This window comes from Oryctolagus cuniculus, chromosome 1 (assembly GCF_051225735.1).
Source record: "Oryctolagus cuniculus isolate XC-2025 breed Fujian yellow rabbit chromosome 1, ASM5122573v1, whole genome shotgun sequence".
NCBI classification, from domain to species: Eukaryota; Metazoa; Chordata; class Mammalia; order Lagomorpha; family Leporidae; genus Oryctolagus; species Oryctolagus cuniculus.
In genome coordinates, this window is record NC_142867.1 from 235,124,997 (window position 1) to 235,151,770 (window position 26,774).

Consider the following 26,774-nt stretch of genomic DNA (forward strand, 5'->3'; position numbering starts at 1 on the left):
AACCGCGATCAGCGCAGTCCCTCCCTTCGTCGGCCCCAGCCCTGGCTCCAGGGTCGGGGGAGGGGGTTTCAGTCTCAGGCCCCCGATAAAAGGGCCAAGGTCACCTCCTGAGACCCGCCCTCCCTGGGGAGGGGGGCGCAGGTGCTCCCCCGCGCACGCACCACCTGCAGCTCTCCGACCCTGGAGGAGGCAGCGGCGCCCAAGGCTGGGAGGTTAGGGGCAGGACAGCCTGGTGGTGGTGGCATGGGGTGGGCTGTGGAGACCTTCGCCCCCCACCCCGGGGAGCCCAGCCCCACTGCCTGGCTGCTACAGTTTCCTCCCCACCCCCAAGCTTTTCTTTCTCGGGCGGGCGAGGGTATTATTCTAATTTTGCAAAATGCACAGCAGCTAATTAAGTCGAGCAGCCCCTCGGCGACGGAGTCCTTTTGCATGTGAAAGGGGCCAGTAAATCCCCAGCTCGGGCTACGGCGGGGGCCGGGGCCGGGGCCCGTCCCCAACTCAGGGTTAATGAAGTGGGAAAGGAGTCTCTCACAGCCTCCTGCAAACAAAACCCCCCATGCAACAAACCCTGCCCAAATCCTACATGGATTGACTTAAACCCAGGGGATAAGTGCTTTAAATTAATCTCATTGAATAAGAATGAGACCAAACAAAACTCTTTAAAATCATATTAAAAATCTATCAAAGGACAACTTGCACTGGTGTGCTTTTCATTTTGTGCAAGTGCGGGCGGCCTCACATTTACACAGCGCCAGTGTAAATCGCAGACACAGTCCCAACTATGTAATCGTCCTTGTACCGCCGAGGCGGCTCCGTCTCTTACATTAATGAAGAACAAGGTTTCCCGACAAGTTGATAATTACAATATTTTAAATTGTCCTGCACACGCCTCGCCGGCTGTAATAATAACCCCACAACCTGTGCGGCGAGGTGGCCCTCGGCTCCTATCCCCTTGGAAGGCTACACTGCTTTCTCTGCTCTCAACCCCGGGGCTGGGCGAGTTCTCCTTCAAGAGACGGGTGGTGGTGAGGACGCCAGGCTCAACAGGCCAGGCACCAAGGGGTCTCTTCCTGGGTCCCAACCTCACTCTACGGGCGGGGGCAGCCAGGTTTAAAAGCAGTGCGGCTCCACGCAGCAGCCCTGGGAAGCAGGCGGGGATGGGGGCGAGGGCCCTGGGGGCCGTTCAGGACACGGTGGCTGGGTTTTAATGGCACCCAAGGACTCAGGGCTGACCCACGGGCAGTTCGGGGTGCATCTTCAGAGGCCCCACCTCCACTCTTCCCCAAACCTGTTTCCCTTTCACTTCAGAGGGAAAGTGAAAATCAAAAGAACCCACTGGGCTGTAGCCGAAAGGCCTCTTGCTGAGCTCTGGCTGCTCTAAGGGTGGACGGTGCAGCTCGCCGCCATCAGCTCTGACTTAATCACTGCCGGCCAGGGATCTGGGATCCCGGCCCCCGGCGGGCTCGTGAGAACCCAAGGCCCTTCCACAGGGCGGGCAGAAGGAGGTGGCTCAGCGGCCCATTTATTACAGTCCAAACTCCCTGGTTTCAGTAGAGAGCCAAGCTCATGGAAACAGAGAAATGGGCAAGTTTGGGACTAAGAAGAGGAAGCCTGGTTAAAAACACACACAAAATTAGAATGTGTGCGGTGGAACTGGGCTAACGCTTTGCCTAATTGATGTCTGAAATGTGTAATCTGTCAAGAGCCATAATAAGAAAGAGGTTTATTTGACGGTTACTTAAGTTTAGATAGTTCTCACCCAGAACCTGCTAACCCACGTTTCTTTATTAACTGGTGCAAATTACTGATTTTACTGAGAGGCAGGCTCACAGGGTCTATGGCCAGGAACCCTCGCGGTGGGTGAGTTCCAGCCTCAGAACTGGAGCCACTTCCGCTTGGCCGGGTTCCAGCACTGTTCCCTCCAGGAACGTGGAATGTGCCATGGTGGGGGTGGGGCAGGGAGAAAATCTCTCTTGGATCGGCTCCAATCACTGGCATCGATCCTGTTTGTCACACAGCTGGGTTTTCTCCCAAGTTTGATGCCTCCTTCTCTCATCCAAATCGTGTGACCCACTATTACACAGCAAAGTGAGAGAAAGGTGGCAGGTGCGCCCCAAGTCCGTCTGACGCGGGCTGCGGGTGTTTCAGTATTATGAATTTCACCAGCTGAAGCCAGCAGCCCCGCCCCGCCCCGGGGGCAGAGGGACACGCCCTCACTGCCGCCTCCCAGCCAGCCCAAGTCCTCTTGGGGGCGGTGGGGAGGTTAATCTCTAACCCCGGAGGGCTGCATGGGGCAAGGCTCCCTCTCCGCTGGGGTCCAAATCTTACATTTATTGGGGAATCAAGGGTCTCCAGGGGGCTCCTTTCAAGCTTTCCAGAAAACACAATGGCAGTGGGGCAGCTGGGGTCAGGTCACAGCACAAAGACCCCAGACCCCTCTCAAGACCAGGCGGGATTCGGTGGGGGGCACAGAGCGGAGGCACGGGGGAATCAGAGGCTCCCGTGGACGTGGACGTGGCAGGGCACGCGTGCCGGGCTCCCACGGCAGATGCGCTGGCCCGGGTCACAACACTCCCTGGGTTCTCTGCGACAGAGCTCCTGGGACTTGACTCGCCCCTTACGTGCAGATTCAGCTCCAGCTGCTAACCTGCCCCAGCCTTGCTGACTGACGGACAGGGCTGCAGGGCGGGTCAGGCCGTCCAGGCTGCCGCACAGGCGTCTCTCCTGGATGCAGGTGACAGAATCAGCCATCTCTGGAGGGCTGGCTGGTGACCCCTGCCCCAGGATTCCATCAGGACCCCTGCCGCGGGGGATTCAGAGTGTCAGAGGCCAGGCCGCCGAGCCCGCTCCTGCAGGGGGCTCCACAAGACGCCGGTGCCAGCCCAGGCCCTCCCGGGGCTCCGCTTTCACGGAGAGCGCTTCTGTCTCCCACGGCCGAGGCTGCCGGCTCTCCTCCCTCCGTGTCTGTCCTGCCCGGTGACCTTGGCAGCCACAGTCTCCAAACCACTGGAGTACTCGGAGCGCAGGATCTCAGCCAGGCGGCGGCGCTTGCTCTGGGTCTCCTTCCCAAGGGCAGGCCTGGAGAACAGGGACAGCGCAGGGGAAGAGACTGTTATTCTCTGCGCTCCGGTCTGGGAAGAGGCGGATGGCAGCTGGTTCCGAGCCCGCGCGGCTGACATTTTTGTATTAACAGAGGCACAATCCCTTCAATGGGGCTTGTTTTGATATTCTATGCACCAGAAGATTAGATACTGCGCTGACAGATTTTCATAACGGTGGCAAAATATCATGGCATTTTTAAAAGTGAGGCTTTGTTCTGTGTTGTTTTCATGGGAAAGTAAGAGCTACACACCCTCCTACTCCGGCGGCAAACCAGGTGCGCGAGACCGCAGCTTGCTGAAGGATGGGGAAGCCCACCTCCCGCAGCGGGAGGGTGTGGGGCTGCCGGGGCGGCTGCTGGCGCCCACTGAGCTCCCCAGCAGCCCCACACCCCGGGTTCCAACCACAAGGGCCAGGCCATCGGCCCAGATACCGCACACTCTCAAACCAGGGTGTGGGCGCCAGTCTCTGGGCAGACCCAGGCCGAGAGCTCTCCATGGAGCGGGCTCCAGAGGGAGGTGTCTCCTTGCCCCAGCGCCCACTAACACGCCAAAGGTGCCGCGTCACAGCACGTGCGCACCAGACAGCAGCCTTACCATCTGATGGGAGATCAGAGGGGCGATTTGTAGTTCAATCACACACGAGAAGAATGATTATGAAAACCGCAGAGTATGACGTGTCTTAGGACAAGATTTCAACCAAAACGACGACACAATCACTGACAAACCCACGCCGCCTCACAGACTCCCGCCTCACAGACTCCTTCAAGCCAGGACGGGCAGCATCTCAGGAGGCGAGAGTCACGGAATTCTAACAGCGCGTGGCGTGGGCCCTGCTGTGCTGTCAGGGTATAACCCCCCTGCAGCTGTCAGAACCCAGCAACTCGAACAGGGTGACGCCGTGGAGTGCAGAATCCCAGCAGGACTGGGCTAAAACGGCGCCCAGGCAGCAGCCGCTCGGCACTGCTCCCCGCTGTCCCTACGGAAGAAGCCGGCGACCTGTGCTGGGCCGCAAGACGGGGGCTCGGGGGTCAGTGCAGTGCAGGGTGCACTGTGTACACCGACTGGTCACTGAGACCAGACACCCACAGCCAAGCCCTTCCTGGGTCCCTGTGAGGTGACCTGGCACATCACCTCCTCCGCTCCCCCCACTCACTTCCTGCACCCCCCCCTCTCACCTTCTCCACTCTCCCCTTTTTCCTCCACCCCCACTCTCACCTCCTCCACTCCCCACTCTCACCTCCTCCACTCCCCTCTCACCTCCTCCACCCCCACTCTCTCACCTCCTCCGCTCCCCCACTCTCACCTCCTCCACTCCCCACTCTCTCACCTCCTCCACCCCCCCTCACCTCCTCCAACCCCACTCTCACCTCCTCCACTCCCCCCTCTCACCTCCTCCACCCCCCACTCTCACCTCCTCCACTCCCCCCACTCACCTCCTCCACTCCCCCCTCTCACCTCCTCCACCCCCCACTCTCACCTCCTCCACCCCCACTCTCTCACCTCCTCCACTCCCCCCTCTTGTCTCCTCCACTCCCCCCACTCTCGCCTCCTCCACTCCCCCCTCTCACCTCCTCCATCCCCACTCTCTCACCTTCTCCACTCCCCACTCTCTCACCTCCACTCTCACCTCCTCCACCCCCACTCTCACCTCCTCCACTCCAACTCCCCTCTCACCTCCTGCACCCCCACTCTATCACCACCCAATTCCTCTCTCACCTCCTGCACCCCCACTCCCCTCTCCCACCTCCTCCACCCCCACCCTCTCACCTCCTCTACCCCCCTTTATCTTTCACCTCCTCCACTCCAACTCCCCTCTCTCACCTCCTCCACCCCCTCACCTCCTCCACTCCAACTCCCCTCCTCCACCCCCACTCTAACCTCCTCTACTCCAACTCCCCCCACCTCCTCCACCCCCCACTCTTACCTCCTCTAGTCTCCACCCCCCACTCTCACCTCCTCCACTCCAACTCCCCTCTCTCACCTCCTCCTCCCCCACTCTAACCTCCTCTACTCCAACTCCCCCCACCTCCTCCACCCCCCACTCTTAACTCCTCTCCACCCCCCACTCTCACCTCCTCCACTCCAACTCCCCTCTCTCACCTCCTCCACCCCCACTCTAACCTCCTCTACTCCAACTCCCCCCACCTCCTCCACCCCCCACTCTTACCTCTATTCTCCACCCCCCACTCTCACCTCCTCCACTCCAACTCCTCTCTCTCACCTCCACCCCCACCCTCTCTCTCACCTCCTCTAGCTCCACTCTCTCACCTCCTGCACCCCCACTCTATCATCTCCCCTCACTTCCTCTCACCTCTTCCACACCCACTCCCCTCTCCCACCTCCTCCACCCCTACCCTTTCACCTCCCCCACCCCCCACTCACCTCCCCCACTCCCTCTCTCATCTCCTCCACCCCTCCCCTTCCTCCCCTCCTCCCCTCCATGCCCACCAAGGCAGGGACATTAACTCCTCTGTTATAAGGACGCGTCACTGTCCGAGCCCATGGGTCCAGCATGTGCAGAAGCCAACACACAAACCCAGGTCGAGGGACTCAGAGCCTTCGCTTGCCCACCAGGCTGCTGTGCAGAGGTAGAGAGCCATTCGCAGGGCAGGCTGACTGGAAGCTGACCGGAAGGCACAGGGGGCCAAGGCTGGGACAGGACCAGGATCTGCAGGGGGCAGTCCTCTGTGGCTGCACGGGGCAGCTGCGGGGGATGGCACGGGCGGAGGGCCACGCTGGGTCAGAAGCTGCTGTCACTCACACTCACAGCTCGACGACAGGGCAGGGGTGACTCGGGCTGTGTCCTCAGCTGCTTCATCTACAAAAGGGGGTGACACTGAGGAACAGCGTTCCTAATTCTCTGAGGAGGGAGTCACAGCTATCGCTGGGCACTGGCGGCCGGCGCGGGGTGAGAGGAGGGAGTCGCAGCTAGCGCTGGGCACTGGCGGCCGGCGTGGGGTGAGTCAGAGCTGGATAGGAGGAGACGAGGCCCAGAGATGCCCCCGGCCCGCGGGAGTCAGGCCCGCCCGTGGGGCCCTGGGGACGGCACTCACCCCTTCTGAAGAGCCGGGAGGTGGCAGAGACAGGCCTCGCGAGGGGCACTCAGCCTGTTCCAAATGAAGGCCGCCACTTCCCGTGCCTGTCGTTTATTTTAGTCAGGCCAACTGACAGACGGAGTGAAAAGGTCTGACAGGAAGGAAGGGTTCTTCTTCCCCTTGTCTGAGGCTGGGCACTCACAACGTGTCTAATTCTAGATGTAACAACACGAGTTTCAAAATATGCAAAACTTCCGAGGACATATTCCCCCTAGCATAAGCTCCCGCTCTTCAGTGACTGCTCCTGCTACTGTGGAAGCAAAACAGATAACCAGAACCTCACCTGGTGACTGGCACACAGCTGGCCAGAGCAGGGCAGGCCGCAGACGCTCCTCCAGTCAAGGGCACTCAGAAAGCACCGGCAGTCTGCCGGCCACGACTGACCAGAGCCACAGTCCGCAGGGCACAACCTCCATGGGGCAGGTACACACGCACGCACACACACACGCCCCTGGGGTCTACCTACACACACACACACAAACCAGGGTCCACCTACATACACAGGCCTCTGAGGTGCACCTACACACACACACGCCCCTGGGGTGCACCTACGCACACACACACACACACACAACCAGGGTCCACCTACATACACACGCCTCTGGGGTGCACCTACACACACACACACCCCTGGGGTCTACCTACACACACACACACACACACACACAACCAGGGTCCACCTACACACACAGGCCCCTGGGGACTACCTACACACACACACACACACACACACACACACACACAGAGGCCCCTGAGGTGCACCTACACACACATATACCTCTGGGGTCTACCTACACACACACACACACACGCCTCTGGGGTGCACCTACACACACATACACGCCCCTGGGGTACACCTACACATACACCTCTGGGGTCTACCTACACACACACACATGCCCCTGGGGTCTACCTACACACACACACACATACACACCCAGGTCCACCTACATACACACGCCCGGGGTGCACCTACACACACACACACACACACACGCCCCTTTCATGGGGGTTCAGGACCTGTCCCTTCCCAGATCAGGCCAGCAGAGGAAGGCCCACCCTGTGGGTGTGTCGAGAGGAGTGTCCGAGGGGGACCTCAGGGCCACCACAGGGGAGGACCGCCTAAGCCGGCCAGCTCTCCTTCGGCTGGCGCCCGCGTCACCTTACCCTGCCGGTGTCCTCTGCCAGCCCCCAGCTCAGAGGCTCCTGGTGGTCTAGGAGCAGGCAGGGTCCACACCGCCCAGACCCAGACCTCTTCCAAAGGTGGGAGAACCTTGGGGCAGGCCCGTGGGGTTCAGCTACCGTCACAAGGGCCACCCCACGGGAGCCACGTTCCCCCCTCTTTTTGTTCTGAGGCCCACAGTACAGATGGGAGGACGACCCTCTACACGGGGGCCCGGGAGGGGCACGCAAGCCTCCCCGGCCAGCTGCACCCTCCAGGAACCTGCCAGCCTCCCTGCCACCCCACGTGCCCCAGCCCCTCCCAGACAGGCTTCCTGCAATCCTGCAGTCACTAAGCAACAGATCAGGGAAGGCTGTGGGACCCCCTCGGCACCAGGCGGGACTACTCGCACTGCCAGCCAGGTGAAACCACAGGCGAGTTAGCCCACCAATACACCCTGCTGGGACGACCGCTGGAGCAGGGGCCGCGGGGCCTCCTCCCACCTCGGGGGACCCTCCTGGGTGAGGCCGATGGGCGGGGCTTGCTCCTCCACTTTAGTCAGGGGTCACGCGGGCCGTCACTACTTTCTCTCACGCTCTGCGGCTTTAGGGTCGGTCACTGCTGCATCCTTTCAGATCCCGAGAATCAGTGCCCAGACACTTGCGTGAAGACAAAGCGCCTGATCTAGTGACCTAACTCTAGACAAACGACTGCTCATCGCAGACGCTCCCAAAAGCCACACGCGCACAGCGTGGGCAGAGGAGGGCTCAAGGGTGCCTAAGCACTGAGGTGGATTTGGACTGTGGCCCATGAGCAGGGGTTTCTCTTTTTAAAATATTTATTTCAAAGGCAGAGTCACAGAGAGGTGGAGGCAGAGAGAGAGAGACAGAGAGAGACAGAGAGAGAGAGAGAGAGGGTTTTCCATCGGCTGGTTCACTCCCCAAATGGCCACTATGGTCAGCGCTGGGCTGATCAGGAACCAGGAGCTTCCTCTGGGTCTCCCATGTGGGTGCAGGGCCCAAGCACTTGGGCCATCTTCTACTGCTTTCCCAGGAGCGTTAGCAGGATTGGAAACTGAGCAGCCAGGATTGAAGCCAGTGCCCATATGGGATGCTGACACTGCAGGCGGCGGCTTTACTGGCTACGCCAATAGCACCAACCCCCTTCTTGAGTAATTTTGAAGGTTTTCTCTATTTCTTGAATCTTTATAATGAGCACATATTATAATTAAAAACCAGCAAGTACATTCATTTTAAGAAAAGAAACCAGCCGGCGCCGCGGCTCACTAGGCTAATCCTCCGCCTTGTGGCGCCGGCACACCAGGTTCTAGTCCCGGTCGGGGCGCCGGATTCTGTCCTGGTTGCCCCTCTTCCAGGCCAGCCCTCTGCTGTGGCCAGGGAGTGCAGTGGAGGATGGCCCAGGTGCTTGGGCCCTGCACCCCATGGGAGACCAGGAAAAGCACCTGGCTCCTGGCTCCTGCAATCGGATCAGCGCAGTGCGCCGGCCGCAGCGTGCCGGCCGCGGCGGCCATTGGAGGGTGAACCAACGGCAAAGGAAGACCTTTCTCTCTATCTCTCTCTCTCACTGTCCACTCTGCCTGTCAAAAAAAAAAAAAAAAAAAGAAACCAAACAAATGGAGTTTTGCTGAAATCTCTTAGTATTTTGATTTTCGCGTATCAGGAACCTCTCTGCCTCTGGCTCCAAGTCTCATTCGGTAAGTGTTTCCCTCTGGTGCTGACTGACAGGGGGACAGGCACAGAGGACTGGTCAGGAGCATCTCTCTGGCCTGGGAGCCTCTGGCTGCGGGGGAAGGAGCCAGGGTCACGGCAGGCTGGAGGGCAGCTAGGGACAGGAGGCCGCAGAGTGAGAGCGGGCACCGGGGTGCTGAGGCCCCGGCCAGCGCTCCGCGGCTCCACCAAGGCGCTGAGGAAGACTCAGCTAGCGGGCGACAACGTCCCCTCCAGTCCCCGAATGAGGAGGAACGTGTGGTTTCTGTCAAGCTCTCAGGGCCTCAGAGGTGCGAGCTGAGCCTTGCTGGAGAGCACGGGCAGGTCTGGCCGCAGGCTCTGTGGGTGCAGACAGACTTGTGGCTGCACCCAGCACTGATTCTCGAAGCCAGTGGCGTTCCCAACTGGCAGGGGCAGAGGCTAAGCATCGGGGCCTCGAGGTCTCAGCGTGCGGAGGGCACCAAAGCCCTAGAGGGCAGCCTCTTCCTGTTACACAGGGAAACCCTTACCCACAATTCGGACTGCTGCTCTAGCACCGGGACCAGGATGAAGAATCTGACACACAGGTCGGCCAGAGGAGAGGCTCTGGCACAGTTAAAACAAAGAGGCTGTGGGGCCCGGTGCTGTGGTGTAGCGGGTCAAGCCGCTGCCTGCAGTGCTGGCATCCCATATGGGCGTGGGTTCCAGTCCCGGATGTTCCACTTCCAATCCATCTCTCTGCTATAGCCTGGAAAAGCGGTAGATGGTCCAAGTGCTTGGGCCCCTGCACCCATGTGGGAGACCTGGAGGAAGCTCCTGGCTCCAGATCAGCCCAGCTCTGACCATTGTGGCCACCTGGGGAGTGAAGCAGCGCATGGAAGACCTCTTGCCCTCTCTCTCTCTGCATCTCTCCCTTTCAAATAAAGAAATCTTTAAAAAAAGAAAGAGGCTGTGAGGACACCCTCCTACACAGGAAGGGCTCAGTGAACGCGGAGCTGGGCCAGAAGACAAGAGAGAAGTTGGCTCCGATGCAGGACGCGCTTCGGCGACAGAAGCCGCAGTGCGAGAACCAGGAGTTTTTCTCCAGTGACATGGCCTGAAGGAGCTCACAGCAAGGACAACCGAATGAGGAGCGGGGATTCCTGCTGCATGCGGCCTCATCTGGTATCAGCCGGCTCGTGCCAGGCAGCCGCATCTTCTAATTCCAGCACTTGGACTGCACCAGCAGCGGGCGAGACCGTCTCCAGCATCCTCCCAGGAGAGGCTGGCTGGGTTCCTGTGCTTTGTTGTCAGCCCTGACCGTGTGACTGAAGGTGCGCCCTGTGGTTCCTGCTGTCTGCAGGTGGCCCAGGTGTGGAGGAAGCTCAGGGTCACTGTGAAATCCCTCTAATCGCCTCATTAGCCGGGTGGGGACAAGCGGGGTGCTCCACGAGGAGGCAGGAGCTGGTAACTGCACGGTGTCAGGCAGAAAACACAGCGGTAGAAGCACAAAGCCAAATGTAAAAAAAGCAGTGTGTGCACAGCTGCAATTCAGCCAGAGTCTGTGAGACAGGGCCCATGGTACCTGGCTGCGGAGGAGGGGAGGCCGGGAGAGTGGCCTCACAGCGGGGACCCTAGGGGACGGGGTGAGCCCCACACTGGGGTGTCACCCTTTGGAGTGGCCATGAACACAGCGTAGGGGGAGCCGACAATCGACAGGGGGACTCACAAGGCAGCCGGCCCTCCTCTCTCAGAAGAACCCAGTGCAGCTGCCCCGAAGGTCCCTGTCCCAGGCCGACAGGTCACTGGTGTCTGCTCCCCGTCCCCGGGCTCACGGGCCTGCTCATCCAGGCCCTGCACTGCACACGATGAACTAATTCTGAGTCACCTTTAGACCTCAGTCGTCTTATTTCGCTGGCACCCCACTGTGTCGACCACTCCCTACTGCCTGCTCCAAGCACCTGTCCCTTCAAGTCCCCAAAGGCTGTCCCTGGGTCAAATTCATGGTCACCTGTATCTCATTCTTTATGCCTTTAGACTACCAAACCACTATCTAGGCTGGGGCCTGGGGCATCTGCATTTTCACCCAGCAGCCAGCAGATTCTATCTCGCACACCAAACACACCTGTCCCCACACTTCCTGTGAACGGGCCTCACTTTTTTTCTGGTCCTCAGGCCAGGTGAGGGCTCTGACCCTGCCTGATGTCTTTTATGGCCTCAGGAGAGTAGGGGTGGCCACGGTGATTCAGACCACGCCCATTTCCTCCTCAGTAGGGCTGATGCCCAGGCCTCCTATGGGGAAGCCAAGGGAACTGAAGACGTCGGCTGCCAGCAGGGGGCGCCGCCACCCCCCCAAGTGGTTCTCGGGACAGATGGACCCATGTGTGCAGGGGGCTCCAAAGACAGGGTCCCCACCAGGCAGGGCTTGCTGTCAGGGTCACCAGGCAGTGAAGGAGGACTGACTTCCCACACCGGAGCCTCCTTCCAGCACTTCCGCTCTGAACGAGAGCATCCCAGTTGCCACTCCGGCGCTCAGACACTTCCCGGGCACGGCTGTGCGCCAGGGACCAAGGTGAGCAGACCCCAGGCTGGGCTTCTGCTCTGCACCACCACACAGCTAAGGAACTGCAGACAGATGGAGAATGGCCGCCAGGCCAGCGCGTGGCCCGTGTGGGGCACAAGGGCGTGCACCTGCTCCACAGCCGGGGAGCCCAGGGCACGGTCAGCGAGGGAGCAGGCCACGAGGACCTTGCGAGGATGGGTCTGAGGTTGCTTCAATCGCCAGCATAAGGGATGTCACTGAGAGGCTCTAGGCCAGGGCCAGATGGGCGAGGATGTGGCACCCAGGCAGGCTGTGCAGCGGCCATGGGGAGACTGGGAAGGCAAACACACGGTTCAGTTAGCTGAGGGGCTGAGCCTGGAACTGAGGGGAGGCGAGGCCAGGGGGGCCGAGGGACCCCAGGTGCTGAGGTCGTGGTGCTGAGCGGGCACAGAGGAGCCCGGGGAAGCACCGCAGAGCTGGCCCCTCTGCCTCTGCAGGACCGAGAACACCTTCACTGTGGCAGCATTCCAGGTGTGCCTCCAGCTAACTGAGTGACACGGGGGTGCAGGCCACGTGAACGCTGGCAGCAGGGGCTCCTAAGGACGAGAACCTCGCTGCAGGGGAGACGAGGCTGCAGCCTCTGCACGCCGGTCCTGCAGGCCCAGGGCCGCGTTCCAGGCTGTTCCTGCCCAGAAAACTTCAAGAGTGCGGAAAGTTGCCATGGCGAGAAGAGCCACACTCCAGCTCCCTCGCTCCGTTCTGGGGGCCTTGCAAGGCTGACGGAGGCCACGGGAAAGGAGCCATTAGGTGGGCATCAGTGCCACGGCCAGGCCTCCCAGGCTTGTCCGGAACGTCACGCTCACCCCTTGGGACAATCCCCACGGTAACCCTGAGGTGTCAGGAGCCCCCCTGAGAGGTGAGGGCACAGAGACTGAGTGACTTGCCCAGAGGCAGACAAGTGGCCCAGCTAGGACGCAGCCCAGATGCTTCCCTAGCAGGCACTAAAGGAACAGGAGGCAGGCCCACGTGGGAGACCTGCAAGGGGTTCCCGGCTCCTGGCTTCAGCCTGGCCAACCCTGGCTGTTGTGGCCATTTGGGGAGTGAAGTAGTAGAAGGAAGTCTTCTCTCTCTTTCCCACTGCCTCTCCCACTCTGTAACTCTTTCAAATAAGTAAATCTTAAAAAAAAAAAAAAAAAAAAAAAAGAGTGAGCGAGCGCGCGTGCTGTGAATAGGGGAACAGGATTATCCAACCACTGATAACAACGATGTACCAGGTGTTCCCAGGCACTACGAGTGGCACCAGAGACATAGATGGAAGCAGCTGGGGGAGGGGCTGCAAATGGAATCGCCCAGGGAGGGAGAGGCCCTGGGGCTCGGCATGAAACCCGCCCGCAACAGGGTGGGTGGCCTGGCAGCAGCAGCCTGGTTCTTCCACGCAGGGCAGGGCACCAGGGCCCTGGGGACACTGGCTTCTTTCCTGCCCCACCTCGGACGGGGAGAGCACCAGGGCTCCACGGCACACCTGCTCCCGGCACCTGTCCCTGTGGAGACGCATGCACAGACACCCTGGCACGCACATGCAGGCCTCTCCCGGCAGCCAGGGCCACGCTCGGTCTCCTCGAAAGACGCAGACGTTGCCTTTGCTTCCCGGAGCTGCGGAATCCACTGAGCGTCAAAGCAAGACCGTGTCTCACAGGAGAAAACGCTGTTCTGTGACGAGAGCTGTAAGTGCTCAGTATTTCACAAGGGCACCCACTGTGGGTGCACCTGTGCCTGTGGGTGTCTGGGCCGGGCGCTGCCCTGACAGCCATGTGTCTCTGTGCAGAGGGACGGCAGTGAGCTGGGGAGTGTGCCAGTCGACAGATACCTGATCATGAAGGCCTTATCTATTTAGTTTTCTGAGAAGAGGTCGAGTCCGGGGCTGACGCCCGCTGTCACCGATGGCTTCCTCACCTCAGCTGCCCTGGACTCACATCTGAACACCACGTGCACTCCCTCTCCGGGCTGTAGGCGATGCGGGCTGGCTTCCCCTGATGGGCGTGGCCCGCAGGCACGCAGGTGAGCTCACGTTACACAGCCATCTGGCAGCGCCCGCCCTGGCCGGGAGGCACGGCAGCTCAGAGCAGTGGGGCCTTGACTGTGCTCAGCCCGCGAGCACGAGGAGCCCTCTCTCCCAGGACAGACGGGGCAGCCGAGCGATTTCGGCTCGAATGGCAAGCACAGCTCCCCCCACTTTGTGGGCGTCAGCGGACTTCGCGCTCCACCCTCAGAGCAGCAACGGGCGCTTGCCTGAGCCCTCTGAGGTGTGGAAAACCTCAAATCCCCTCTGCTGCCTCCCCGACCACGGTTAGCCGGTCCCCACGCGGGTCAGCTGCGCAGTCACTCCTTGTCCCGAAAGACAAGGCGCTCCCAAACAGAGCAGGTACCTGCTGCACCCCGAGCGCCCGTCTGCGAGGCAGAGGTGGGGGCAGGTGCCAGGAAGCACCTTCAAGAGAAAGGCCTAACAACGGACAAGTGGCCGCAGCGGAGTGGCGACGTGGCAAGGACAGAGAGCGGCATTGTCACGCGCGGAGTAATCCTGTGACACTGCTGTCGCTCACCCTCTGGCTCCCGCCGCGCCAGCCAGACATCAAAGGCTACCCCAGACCATCTAACATGCTCTTTATCGGCTGATCAGCCCATTCTTCCCTGGATAAAGCCTGTTAAGTCCCGGCTCAGAGGGGTACAGTGGTCCTGGTGCCCATCTGCTACCCCGGGTCAGCTGAGGCGGGAGGCGGCAGTTGCTCCCTCCCTAGCGACTTCGCAAGGTGAGGACAATGCCGTCGCCAATTCCCCCACCCAACTGCCTGCGCCTGGCTTTCCAGGACCTGGGCAGGAGCTGTGGACGTCCCAGTCTGAAGAGCTGCTGCCTGGGTTAACACTTGCTAATGAAGTCTCCAGTCCTAACATCATCTGCTAAGAAGAAAACATTAGGACTCATTTATTTTCAGGGAGAGGAATAAACTAAGATGATGTGTGTCTCCACAGTGATCGTCTGGCAGTGCATCCCTACCTTCCCAGAGCGTCAGCACGGTCAGGTTTGTTGCACGCTCCCCGGCACTGAACATGTGCAATGCAGCGAGCCAAATCCAGACAGGGACCCAACTCTCACGCGCTGTGACCCCGAATTCTGCTGCCACGGTGCCTGCCTGGGAGTGGAGCTGGCAGGAGACCTACTCAGCGCAAAGGGTGGGCAGAGAAATCTCGCCAGGCGTGCCCTCTCTCACCCAGGCACTGCAGCACAGCACATGCGGAGAGAGCGCCGGTGTCTGCCTCGGGAACCACACTATAAGGCGTTACTGCAAGCACAATAAAACCCCAAAACTGAAACCAGAATTAGGTAGTGCACAGCCACCACAAAGAGCCCGGTGGGTACAGGCCCACACACTGAGCCACGGACGTCCCCGGATCTGAACTCTACCACTTTTTGGCATTCTGCCTAGGGAGCGTCATGGGCAGGGCCCCGCAGGGTCTGCTGGGTCCCCTAATTCTGACTCTCAAAACAAGCCTGGGGATTCCCCAAAAAGGGATTTTCTTCCAACCTTTCATAGTCCAGGACCTGGGGCTCTGAGACATGAAGGCAAACGGAGCTCTCACCAGAACGGACCTGAAACCCCGGTTCCCTTGCTGCAGGATCAGCGGTCACTTCCCTCACGGGGCTCCCTCTCCCTCTGCCAGAACAGGCCAGAGAAACCTGGCCCTGCCTGGCTGCTGGGGTCCCCAGCACTCCTCGGGGAGCGTGTCTGTCACACACTCGGCCAGGGAACGGCAGGATCCCCCAGGGACCCCAGTCAGTGCGTCTGCAGTTGACGCCCGCAGGAGCGGTCCTTGTCCTGGGACCGCAGGCCTTTGTGCCACTTCCCGCTCAGCCCGCTGCTCCGAATGCACTTCTCTGAGGACAGAAGACCTTCTACAGAACCACCCCCGCTCTGTGAAGCTGGACCCAGAGCCCAGCCCACCAAGGCCAACACCCCTCACCCAGGCTCTGCTCTCACCAGGGCTTCGGGACGGCCCTGGACGCACGCCTTCTGGGTAGGGGAACACCCACTCTCCTGCCTCAGTGCGCAGGATGAGAGGAGGCCCTCAGCACCGCGGAGAGTGACGTGTGGCGTCCAGCCCAGGGCCAACCCCGGGGTCCACTGGCTGGGAGCCTGGGCTCCAGCAGCCCCTGGACCCGCACCCTCACCCCACTGGTCCCAGCTTGCTCCCACAGCAGCACAGCTGGCCACGTGCACTGTACCAGGAGCCTTCACACACAGCTCAGATACTTTCGGGGTGGCCACAGCCCCCCCGCAGCTCTGACCGTGCCACGCTCCCCGAACACCCTCGGACCGCCGGCCGCCTGCCACAGGCCACCTTCGGCTCGCCTCACCTCTTCATGCCGGCTCTCCTCTTCTTTCCAGCCGAGACACTGAGGTTTTGGGGGGCATCTCTAAGCCCGAAGCTCTTGGCCACATGCCCCAGGTGGAGGGATCGGACGTGGAAGATGTGCTTCAGCTCCCGGGGGTAGGTGGCGTAGGCGCGGATGAAAGACTGCAGAGCTGGGGGGAAGGTGGGGGGACACTGTCAGGACTGGGGTCTCTCTCCAGGCTACGCTGTCCAGCCAGGACGGTTACCACGGCCACTGCGACCCTCAACCGAAAACTCACCAAAAAACAGAAAAATTCCAGGCCACAACCATCAGCCGTCTAAAGCTAGTGACACTGCTGACCTGACTCAGCCTGTGGCTCGGCCCAGCGGGCCCAGGGGATCGACGTTTGCTGGGTAAACGATAACGCGAGGATCAGCGAGGAACCCAGGAAACGCTCAGGTTAGGAGCGTGTTTTCTTATGGAGCCGAGAAAGTCGCACGCGCACTGGGAAAATTTTTCCTAATTAGAACCTAGTATTTTTTTTGTAGTAGTTAATGCACACAAGTGTTTAAACCCTGTCAAAGGCCCCTGCCCTGAGGGCCCGTCCACCAGAGCCTGCCTCAGCTCCCCCAGCCTGGGGCAACCACCACCACGCCTTAGTCTTGGATGCCTGAAGGACCCTTAGTGGGCTTTCTACTCATTCAAAGAATGTGTACGCCAGGAAATGGAAAAGGCTTGTTCAAGAGGAAACAGTACCTGAGACAGTCTGCGGAACAGTCCACAAACCTGAAGGCTGCCAACGGTTTACAGAAGTTCACCAAACATTTCGCAGGAGTCTCGGGAAAGGGGTGCTTGTTCTACAGCCAGCACTGGGCAGGGAGCAGCCAGGCTCTGGGAGGGTGGGCTCTGGCAGGGTGGGCTCTGGGAGGGTGGGCTCCGGGAGGGTGGGCTCTGGCTGCACATCAGAGGGCGTTCCTTTGAGGAGAGACCTTCCCGGGGAAGAGGTAGCAGTGAACACTGGGCATCTGCCCTCTTCTCCCCGCAACGGGGGTGGGGACAGGAGTGGGGGTGGGGAGCGATGGGATGCGCTGCTGTCCCCTGTGCTGGGTGCTGCTCCCCTGTTCCCAGCCCCCCATCCCAGTGCTGAGTGCTGCTCCTCCTGTTCCCAGCCCCCCTGTCCCAGTGCTGAGTGCTGCTCCCTTGTTCCCAGTCCCCCTGTCCCGGGTGCTGGGTGCTGCTCCCCCTATTCCCAGCCCTCCTGTCCCAGTGCTGAGTGCTGCTCCCCTGTTCCCAGCCCCCCATCCCAGTGCTGAGTGCTACTCCTGTTCCCAGCCCTTCTGTCCCGGGTGCTGGGTGCTGCTCCCCTGTTCCCAGCCCCCCATCCCAGTGCTGGGTGCTGCTCCCCTGTTCCCAGCCCCCCTGTCCCGGGTGCTGGGTGCTGCTCCCCCTGTCCCAGTGCTGAGTGCTACTCCTCCTGTTCCCAGCCCTCCTGTCCCGGGTGCTGGGTGCTGCTCCCCTGTTCCCAGCCCCCCTGTCCCGGGTGCTGGGTGCTGCTCCCCCTGTCCCAGTGCTGAGTGCTACTCCTCCTGTTCCCAGCCCTCCTGTCCCGGGTGCTGGGTGCTGCTCCCCTGTTCCCAGCCCCCCTGTCCCGGGTGCTGGGTGCTGCTCCCCTGTTCCCAGCCCTCCTGTCCCAGTGCTGGGTGCTACTCCTCCTGTCCCGGGTGCTAGGTGCTGCTCCCCCTATTCCCAGCCCTCCTGTCCCAGTGCTGAGTGCTGCTCCTCCTGTTCCCAGCCCTCCTGTCCCAGTGCTGAGTGCTGCTCCTCCTGTTCCCAGCCCTCCTGTCCCAGTGCTGGGTGCTACTCCTCCTGTTCCCAGCCCCCCTGTCCCGGGTGCTGGGTGCTGCTCCCCCTGTCCCAGTGCTGGGTGCTGCTCCCCTGTTCCCAGCCCTGCACTGAAGGAGGAGGCTTGGCCTCACAGCCCCCCTCACCCTTGCCTGTTGAGCCACTGGACTGGCAAGTTTGCCCACAGCTTAAACGTGATACCCCAGCAGCACCTGGAGATCGGCGTTTATGAACAGTAATAAAAAGTGTCATTTTAGCAGATCAGCTCCTGGAAGGATCCTGGGAATCCATCAAAGCTCTGTTTACTGAGCAAAGTGAACTCCTTTTCCCAATCGATGAGAAATAATAACCGAGGCAGCTCCTCAGCACCCCTCTCTGAAATCGGTGCTTCCTCCCCTTTTTAATAACCAGGGACTTGGTTTTCCAAGAAACCTTTAACACTTCAAATGGTCTGTGCTGTCTGGGGCAGCCACAGGCTCTCAGACACAGAGCCACACACTCCAGTCCTTGGAGAGACTCCCGTGGCGAGGACTCCAGAGGGTCAGCCTCTGCTTCTCTGCCTCCCTCTCCTTCATACCCCGACATTCACTCTGGAACCAAGTCAAGCCAAAGCCAACCGAGCGTCTGCGCTTTCACAGCAGCCCAGTCGCGGCCCAGGTCTTGTCCCTTCTCACCACCCTCAGCCTCCGTGTGGGCAGGGCGTCCGGAGGCAGCGGCCTCGCTCACCTCCTTCCCCTCCCTCTCCGCACCAGTCCCAGGAGCCGAGCACACAGCACGGGCTCCAGGAGGTGCACGTGCCCAGCCAACAGCCTTATGGGGGAACAAGCTTGCTAAGAATGGCAGACGTCCTCTCCCCCGACACTGGTCAGGGCGCCTCTCGCGCTCCCTCTCCTCAAGGCTCTTGTCTCACTGGGGACAGTGACAGCTGCTGTCCTCACAGACCTGCAAGGAACCCCACGCTTGGGTAACTCAGGCAAGCAGCAATGTAGCTGCAGCGGGGCCAGAGTAGGCAGCGTCTACAGTGTACAACGGGAACAGGGCTGTGGGACCACGCAGCGGAAGTGAAGTAGCCAGGTGGTGGACACTCTGTACTCGCTGCTTCCTCTTCGCCCGAGGAAGTCCAGGGCACGTCTGTTCTAGGACACCGGCCCGGACGGCTCGTCCTCCTTCAGAAGGGTGGCCTCCTTCAGATCAAGGCGCGAGAGAGGACCAGGACTCCATCCTGGAAAGGTGAAGGCAGTCCTCGCTCCCGCCCCTCCGACAACAGCACCCTACTGCGGGGTCAGGGCACACACACCTGCCCACGGGACACACCAGCGGGCACAGCCACCCCGAGGCTGCGGAAGGACAGAGCCTCTGGCCTAGGGCTCGGCCTGCCTCTGGTCCCACAGAGGGGAAAAGGAGCTGTCCTCATTGGTGTGGGTCTTCTGGACTTTGGGACGCATCCCTGGCAAGCGCAGGCACAAATCCAACACACGGAGCTCCTGCCCTGCAGGGAGGTCAGCCAGAGGGGCAACGGGCGCCTGCAGGTAAAGAGCCCGTTCTCCAAATTCTGGTTCAGCTCATGTTAGTACTGCTTTTACAACTCACCAGAAGCAACAAGGGAGTAGCAGGAAACTGACGACAATTAAGTGCTGGGTCAGAAAATGCAAAAGGAAAACGAACGCATACTTGGCCCAGTTTCCAACTAGTTTCTGCGATAAAAGCGAAAGCCAGCTGCTTTTGTTAATTATTCATGAGGTGGGTTCTGAAATGGTATTAAAGGGAAACAAGTCAGCAGTGAGGAATTTGCATATGCAGATGGAAATGCAAAAGATGGTGTCAACTTATGGAGTATAGGGTTGTTCCGGAAATGCACACCTCCAGGGTGGCCAGGACTGCACAATCCCCCGGGATTCACAATCCTAAGTAACAGGACAGCTCCCAGCTGACGGGTTTGTCCCAGTGCTCCATCAACCTGGGCGACCTGGGGCGTAAGTCAATTAGCAAACAAGAGAAACGTTCTCTCTGTTTCCTTCATGGCACACAACATCTCAGTTGGGGAGTGACCTTGCTCCAACGGCCTTTAGGCAAGACAAGTGGCTGCTTATTTCTTGGAATTAATAAGTTCAATGTTGACAATAATGAGAGAAAAACTCAAACCATGTTCCTTAAGAATTACTTAATGCAACCTTTACCCCAATGACCCAGACACCTCGGATGCCTTGAAATAACTATCGTCTCCCCAAAACACCACCGATCCTCAAATCGAAAACTGACGATGGTGTGGGTTTCTTTTCATTTCAATTTTTTATATTTTTTTAAAAGACTGACTTATTTATTTGAAAGGCAAAATTAGAGAAAGAGAGACAGAGAGAGATATTTTCATCCACTGGCTCACTCCCCAGATGGCTGCGCCGGTCAGGTGGTCAGGCCAGTCAGGCTGAAGCTTCGAGCCAGGGGCTTTGATATGGGAAAGGCAGGTAGCTGGATTAGTCACCAGCTGGAAGCCACACCTCCCCCCACCATGTAATCACATCCACCCAACTGTCAATCAAATGACCCCTTCCCTAGCATGTACCTCCCCTTTCCTGGGTCTTGGGGGTGGTCCCATGTAACCACTCCCCTTTCTAAGCTCATAAGAAGCCTGGCAGAGGGGAGGGGGCTCGCTTTTCTCGTGCCCCCACAGCAGGCAGGGTATGGAAATCCCTCTCCCCTTCCTGCGCAGTCTCCCTGAACAATGCCCGCCTGTGTGTGCACTTTCCTCGCCTTTTAAATAAACTTCATCACTGGCCTGTGCCGTGGCTCACTTGGTTAATCCTCTGCCTGTGGCGCCGGCATCCCATATGGGCACCGGTTCTAGTCCCGGTTGCTCCTCTTCCAGGCCAGCTCTCTGCTGTGGCCCGGGAGGGCAGTGGAGGATGGCCCAAGTGCTTGGGCCCCTGCACCTGCTTAGGAGACCAGGAAGAAGCACCTGGCTCCTGACTTCGGATCGGCGCAGCGCCGGCTGTGGCGGCCATTAGGGGAGTGAACCAGTGGAAGGATGACCTTTCTCTCTGTCTCTCTCTCTCTCTCACTGACTATAACTCTGTCAAATAAAAAAAATAAAAATAAACTTCATCACTTTGTACACTGTGTTTGTGCCTGTACTTAGAATACTTCAAGTAAGAAGCAAGAACCTGGAATAGGAATTTAGGCCCAACATAGCCCACCACAGAACAGGTGCCCACATGAGATCCAGGCACTGCAGGCGGTGGCTTACTGCTATGCCACAGCGCCAGCCCTTCATTGCAACTTTTCTATTTACCCTAATTCAATGGCTCAACACCCGCTGATGTGTAAGTGGGGGTCTTCAAAAAGTTCATGGAAAACGTGTATTATGGGCAAAACTACCGAGGGTTTCAATTATTCCTTGCACAGAAACAAGCTTCGGCTGTCATTTCATTTCACTTGCGCAAGGACTTTCGGAAGCTGCCTGATGCCAACCTCAGGCCCCGCGGGAAGGCGCCCTGACCGGACGTCCCAGCCCGTCTCTGGAGGCAGCTTCTTAGGAAAGCCCTCAGGACTTGCAGAACCGACGCTGGGGAAACGCTGCAGCAGGCTATTACTAGAGGAAGGTCTAGAAGGAGACACGCTAATTCTGTACAAGCGGCAACCAGCGGGCCCTCACCGGTTACCTCCTGCAGTTGTGATCTGAGCTCCATGGCGACAGCAAGGACTGTTCACCAGGTGCTACACGTATGTAACAGACACTTAAAACACTGCTGTCCTCCTCAACCTCCCGAGGCCCACAGCTGCCCCACCATCTCCCGGTCTAGAGGCTTCCCCCCTCCCCACACCTCCTGCCTGCTCAGAGCCCCCCAGCGGCTCTCCTTTCACTCTGGGTAAAACCCAAACATCTCCCAACAGCCTCCGAACCCTACAGGACTCCGCCCCAGGCAGGCTCACTCTGTCCGTCACTCTTCACCTCCCTTCCCCACTTTACAGACCCACTCATTTATTTACGATGTCTGCAAAGGTCATCACCACCACTGAGCCGCACTACCAGGTGAGCGTTTTTGTCTGTCCTAACTGCTCATGTGTCCCAAGCACCCGAATGGTGCCCGATTCACTAAGTGTCTGTTGAATGATTTTCAAATAAGGTGTTTCTATTTATAGAAAGAGGATGCTCCGGTGCCCACACTGGTAGGCTGGCCTGAGCTGCTCCCCCACACGGACTAAGACTCAGCACACAGGTGGGTACAGCCAAGGCCGAGAACAGCGCCAGCTATCAGCGGCCCCTTCCCCAAGCGCTGCGCACTGCTCAGAGTCCGGCCTAATGCCTGGTGTTCCCAGGAGCCAGTTTATCCCACAAAGGTTATGAATACTGAGTCAATGCCCAGCTCCTACAGATTTCCTAGGGACTGGATGCAGGGCTGTGGCCCTGGCTCGGCCCCGTTACTTCCCATTTCTTTCTACCTTCAAATAGGAACTGCTTAGCTCTGATATTCCCAGCTCTTACCTCCATCTCTACAACTACCTCCACTGATGTGTCACCTCTCTTCTACCTGGTTTTCACAGAAAGAAAAAAACAGATCCCCAAGATCCAAGCTGTTAGGTCAAAGCTCTGGGCCTGATGTAAGCCAAGGGAAAGCCCCGTTTGTGCAGAGCACGGGGAAGGATGAAGTTAACATTTCATATCACTTTAAAGCCTTCCGTGGCTGCTTCCGAGCCCTTGCTGGTGAGCAGTGATCCCTGGGTGGCCTCTCCACCTCCTCGGGGCACGGGGTGAAGGTGCGGGGCAGCACCCTGCAGTGCTCACGGCCCACAGCCACCCAGGAAGCCGACTGACCTTTCTTTGCCCAGGAGACCGTCCTCTCACTGGAGTGCACGTAATCTTCAAACACCGTCTGCAGGACTGTGGCTCGAGCGCGGGTTTCCTGGGGGCCACCAGCGTGGGGTTTCTGCGAGGACGACGGAAGGATTAGAGGAGTGGCAGAGTCAGCTTCAGGAATAATGAAGCAGTTTATAATAGATTTAATAACAGTAAAACCACACAGCAACCACCCAGGGGCCAGCAAGGGTAATCCTTTCAATATTACCAGGGAAAAAAGGAGCTATGAAGATGTTAAAGTCAAGCAAGGATGAGGCCAGCTTTGCGGGCGCAGGTCAGGGCGTCTCTCGGTTTATTTGCGTATTTACCTGCTTTTCCTCCTCGCCTCTTACCATCCACGCTCAGAATGAAAGACCATTAGAGGCACTCCGGAATCTTCCAAGTCCAAGTCAGGCACTTAAAGCCTCACGGAGCAGAAGCTGTTTTCCAGGAAACCTCCTCTCCACCGCAACCCCCCTCCCGCCCTCACACGCAGCGGCACTGCCGGCTCCCCTTCTCAGAGCCTGCCGGTGACCTGCCGGACACACGGCCTCAAGAAGGCAGCTCCCAGATTCCTAGAGGGCTGCGCCAGCAAGCCAGGTTCAAAGACTGCCCGGGTCTCGGGCGCAGCGCCCCGCTGGACGGACAGTGTTAATCAAGCACACACTTGTTTTGATCGTCTTTTCATTCTCTCAGTCCCCGAACACCATCTCCTTTTCTTTTACACACGCACCCAAAACCAGTGACTTCTACTTTGTGTCTCTAAAACAAACACCAATGTGTGCCACTGAACGTGGAAATGAGATCCAAAGAACAGATCCTCCAACCCACGGAGGCTAACAGGCCAAATGACACCACGCAGCTGGGCGGTGCACCGCGCCTCCCCTGCCGCCCTGAACGTGGGCCCCGGGAGAGCCCCGCCTTGAGACCCAGGCCGGGCCTCTTTACCCTGCAGACGGCCAGGCCTCGGTGCCTGAGTTGGGCACAACCTGGACTCCCGAAGTCTCTCTAGAACAAAGCGGACAGGAGAGAAAGCCTCATTCTGTGCACTGACACTCGTCTCTGCATTAATAGAGACTTAACAACCTGGAAATGCGTCCCGTTAGTCAAATCCCATTCTCGCTCCCTGTTTGGCTGATGGCAGTCTAGCCGATCTCACAGAACATGGTCCCCCTAAGGGTTCCATCTGCTAAAATGTCAGGAGAAAAGTCACTCAGGAGCGGCGCTACCAAAGTGGACATTTGCTATTGTCATTAACGAGGATTTTTTTCCCCTACCCCTTATCTGATGTGAAATGCAAACTTTTTTTGCTGGCCTCCTTTCGTTAAGCCACCTCCGCAGTGCAACTGTCACCGTCCTCACGCTTTTTTTTTTAATATGAATGTGAAATTAGTGAGGATGCCCTTTCCCCTGGCGGCCAGAATCCTCTGTTATTAAAAAGTAAAGCACTTTAATAATGAAAACTTTTTCCTCTTTTTCCTGTGTTTTAACTGTTTAAAATTAATGAGAAGGGCAGCATGGTTGTCAAAGCGATATTGAAAGCCGGGCAGCCAGGACTGAATAAGCACAAAAATCCCTCCAGAGTGTTAAATAAACAGAGCTGCAGCCCTCTCGGAATCCTTCTGTTGGTTATTGTATACATTCTGTAACAGCTCTCAGAATAGATCTGAGAGCCAGGGAGGCAGAGAGGTTTCAGAATTCCAATAAAGGCCTCAAATTAAAGACAGCCTGGTGCGAATTCCAGGAGAAAATTAAAGAGACCTCAAGCTTAAGTGACAGGTGACTTGCGTCTGTGTCACAACTGTCAGGGGATTTAGTGATAATATGGCAATATATTACAAAGGGCTTTTCTTATTCTCCCCTTTAGGTTTCAAAATGAGGCATCTTTTCTTCCCAGCCCCCCCCAAAAAAAAGGCAAAAACCAAAAATTATACATATATAATGTGAGTGTATATACAAGTAAAATATGTAGGAAGAAAATGATAAAACTAGGTTCACACGTTTGAAAAGAGGAGGTCAGTTTGAGAAGAATATAAGAGAAAGTTAATGGCAGGAAACCCAGTATACTTGGGAGAAAGCGTGTCCCACTCCCCCACCCCACCTCTAGAGATACTTTATTTTAAAATTGCCCCTTCTGAGAATGGAGGAGGTGTTCTGCTGTCTTCTGGGGAGTCTAAATTTAAACTGGAGACAGAGGGGCAGAGCGCACGGCGGCATCTCAGCCGAGACAGGTAGAAGGCTCCCGTGACGCGGGCGGGTCAGCCCCGGGGGACAGCAGCAGCAGCACCAGGCGCTCCCACTCCCAAGGACGCAGACTCAGTAGCGGTTAACGAAGCCGACTTCCCAGCGGTGGGCTGGGGGCAGTCAGGAGAACACGCCTCCACGCCACTGCCCGTGGGCCGGGGGCATTCAGGAGAACACGCCTCCACGCCACTGCCCGTGGGCCGGGGGCAGTCAGGAGAACACGCCTCCACGCCACTGCCCGTGGGCTGGGGGCAGTCAGGAGAACACGCCTCTACGCCACTGCCCGTGGGCCGGGGGCAGTCAGAACACGCCTCCACGCCACTGCCCGTGGGCCGGGGGCAGTCAGAACACGCCTCCACGCCACTGCCCGTGGGCCGGGGGCAGTCAGGAGAACACGCCTCCACGCCACTGCCTGTGGGCCGGGAGCAGTCAGAACACGCCTCCACGCCACTGCCAGTGGGCCAGGGGTAGTCAGAACACGCCTCCACGCCACTGCTGCCCTCGGTGAGCCCTTGCGTCTAACGCCCTCCTGACAGAAGAGCAGACCACCAGGGCTCTGGTCAGCTTTTACCATCTCACAATGCCAGGGCAGAGCCGTCTTGTGAGGGAAACTTTATGGGCATATTTCATGGGCCAAGAGCCCTGTGGGAAACGCGTCTAGGTGTGTGCGCGCTTCGGAAACTTCACGCAATCAAGCAGCAGCAGATGGGTCTGAGTGCCAGCTCAAGCTCTGTGGCTGCAAGCAGCTTCCGGTGGCGACAGCCGCGGGGGTGTGTGTGCACATGCATGTGTGGGCAGGTACATGGATGCACACGTATGCATTTGGAAGCATGTGCCTTGGTACTGCCAACTTCCAAGATATTTGGAAACTAAATGGAAGGATTTTGTTTCAAGCCCTTTATTGCCAAACTGCATTTCACCCCCATGGTCCCTAGAACCTTCTGAGTGCTCCCAGTAAGGTAGAGAGATCAAATTTATTCTCTTTGTAGGTGGCTGAACACTCACACACCCAGACACAGCTATATATATTTTATATACCTAAAAATGAAATATACATTTCACAGATGCTTCTCTTGCTTCCTTTCTGTTCACAGAAGCCCAAAAACGTATGTGCCAAAGGGACACTTCGGGTGGGCTGTGGACTGGGTGCAGAGGCCCAAAGGGACACTTCGGGTGGGCTGTGGACTGGGTGCAGAGGCGGGCATCGTAATGAGGCGAGCAGCTCCCCACACCAAGGCCTGGCTGCTGACGCCACACAAACGCGCCCGGCACGGCCTGTGTGCTGCGGCACTGCCCAAGCGGAGACACACTGGTTGTGTGTGTGTGTGTGTGTGTGTGTGTAGCACACAACAATGCAAAGTTGCACCCCGCACTTCATTCCTTTCACTGCTGACGGGGCGGCTCACATGCAGCGCTTGCTCAGGCTCAGCCCTATGTGATAGTCAGTAACACGATCAAGCTGGCTAAATTTTTCTTTTTCCTTTGAATTAAGGTTACATTTGGTCCAAGAAGCCAGGTCTCTGTCTACACGACACTCAGACTCCAGGACGATTAATTCAGCTGTCTGAGCTAACCAGTTAGAGGGCTGCAGTCAAAGTCCCACCCAGTTATCATTTCTTCCATTTTAAAAACAAAGATCCTCAGACCTTAAAAAACTAGAAAACTCGCAGCGTTCACCTCACCTTCCCTGGGCAGGAGCAGCTGCCCGCCGTCTCAGCACCGACAGCAGGCTCTGGCCCTGATCCGCCCAGGGCCTGGCCGCCCGTTTGGTTCAAACCTCACAGCAACCCCGCGTGGTGGACACTCTTGCTCTCATTTCACAGACGGCAAAACCAAGGCTGGGGAGAAGACAGTCTGCCCACGGGCACAGGGCCATCGGCTG

At 58.4% G+C, this 26,774-nt stretch overlaps 1 protein-coding gene across 7 annotated transcripts in view; it reads right to left on the bottom strand.

The window, feature by feature from the left end:
- Positions 1–2,311: 2,311 nt before the first annotated feature.
- DDX31 (DEAD-box helicase 31) overlaps positions 2,312–26,774 on the bottom strand; it is a 68,619-nt gene continuing 44,156 nt past the window's right edge. For all 7 annotated transcript variants that reach the window (XM_089321965.1, XM_051835359.3, XM_089321967.1 and 4 more), the window contains 3 exons: positions 22,628–22,739; positions 15,997–16,165; positions 2,312–3,078 (listed from right to left, as the gene is read on the bottom strand). In XM_089321965.1, the coding sequence (XP_089178091.1) occupies positions 2,907–3,078; positions 15,997–16,165; positions 22,628–22,739 (453 nt within the window). In that variant the 3' untranslated portion in view covers positions 2,312–2,906. The remainder of the gene's footprint in view (positions 3,079–15,996; positions 16,166–22,627; positions 22,740–26,774) is intronic.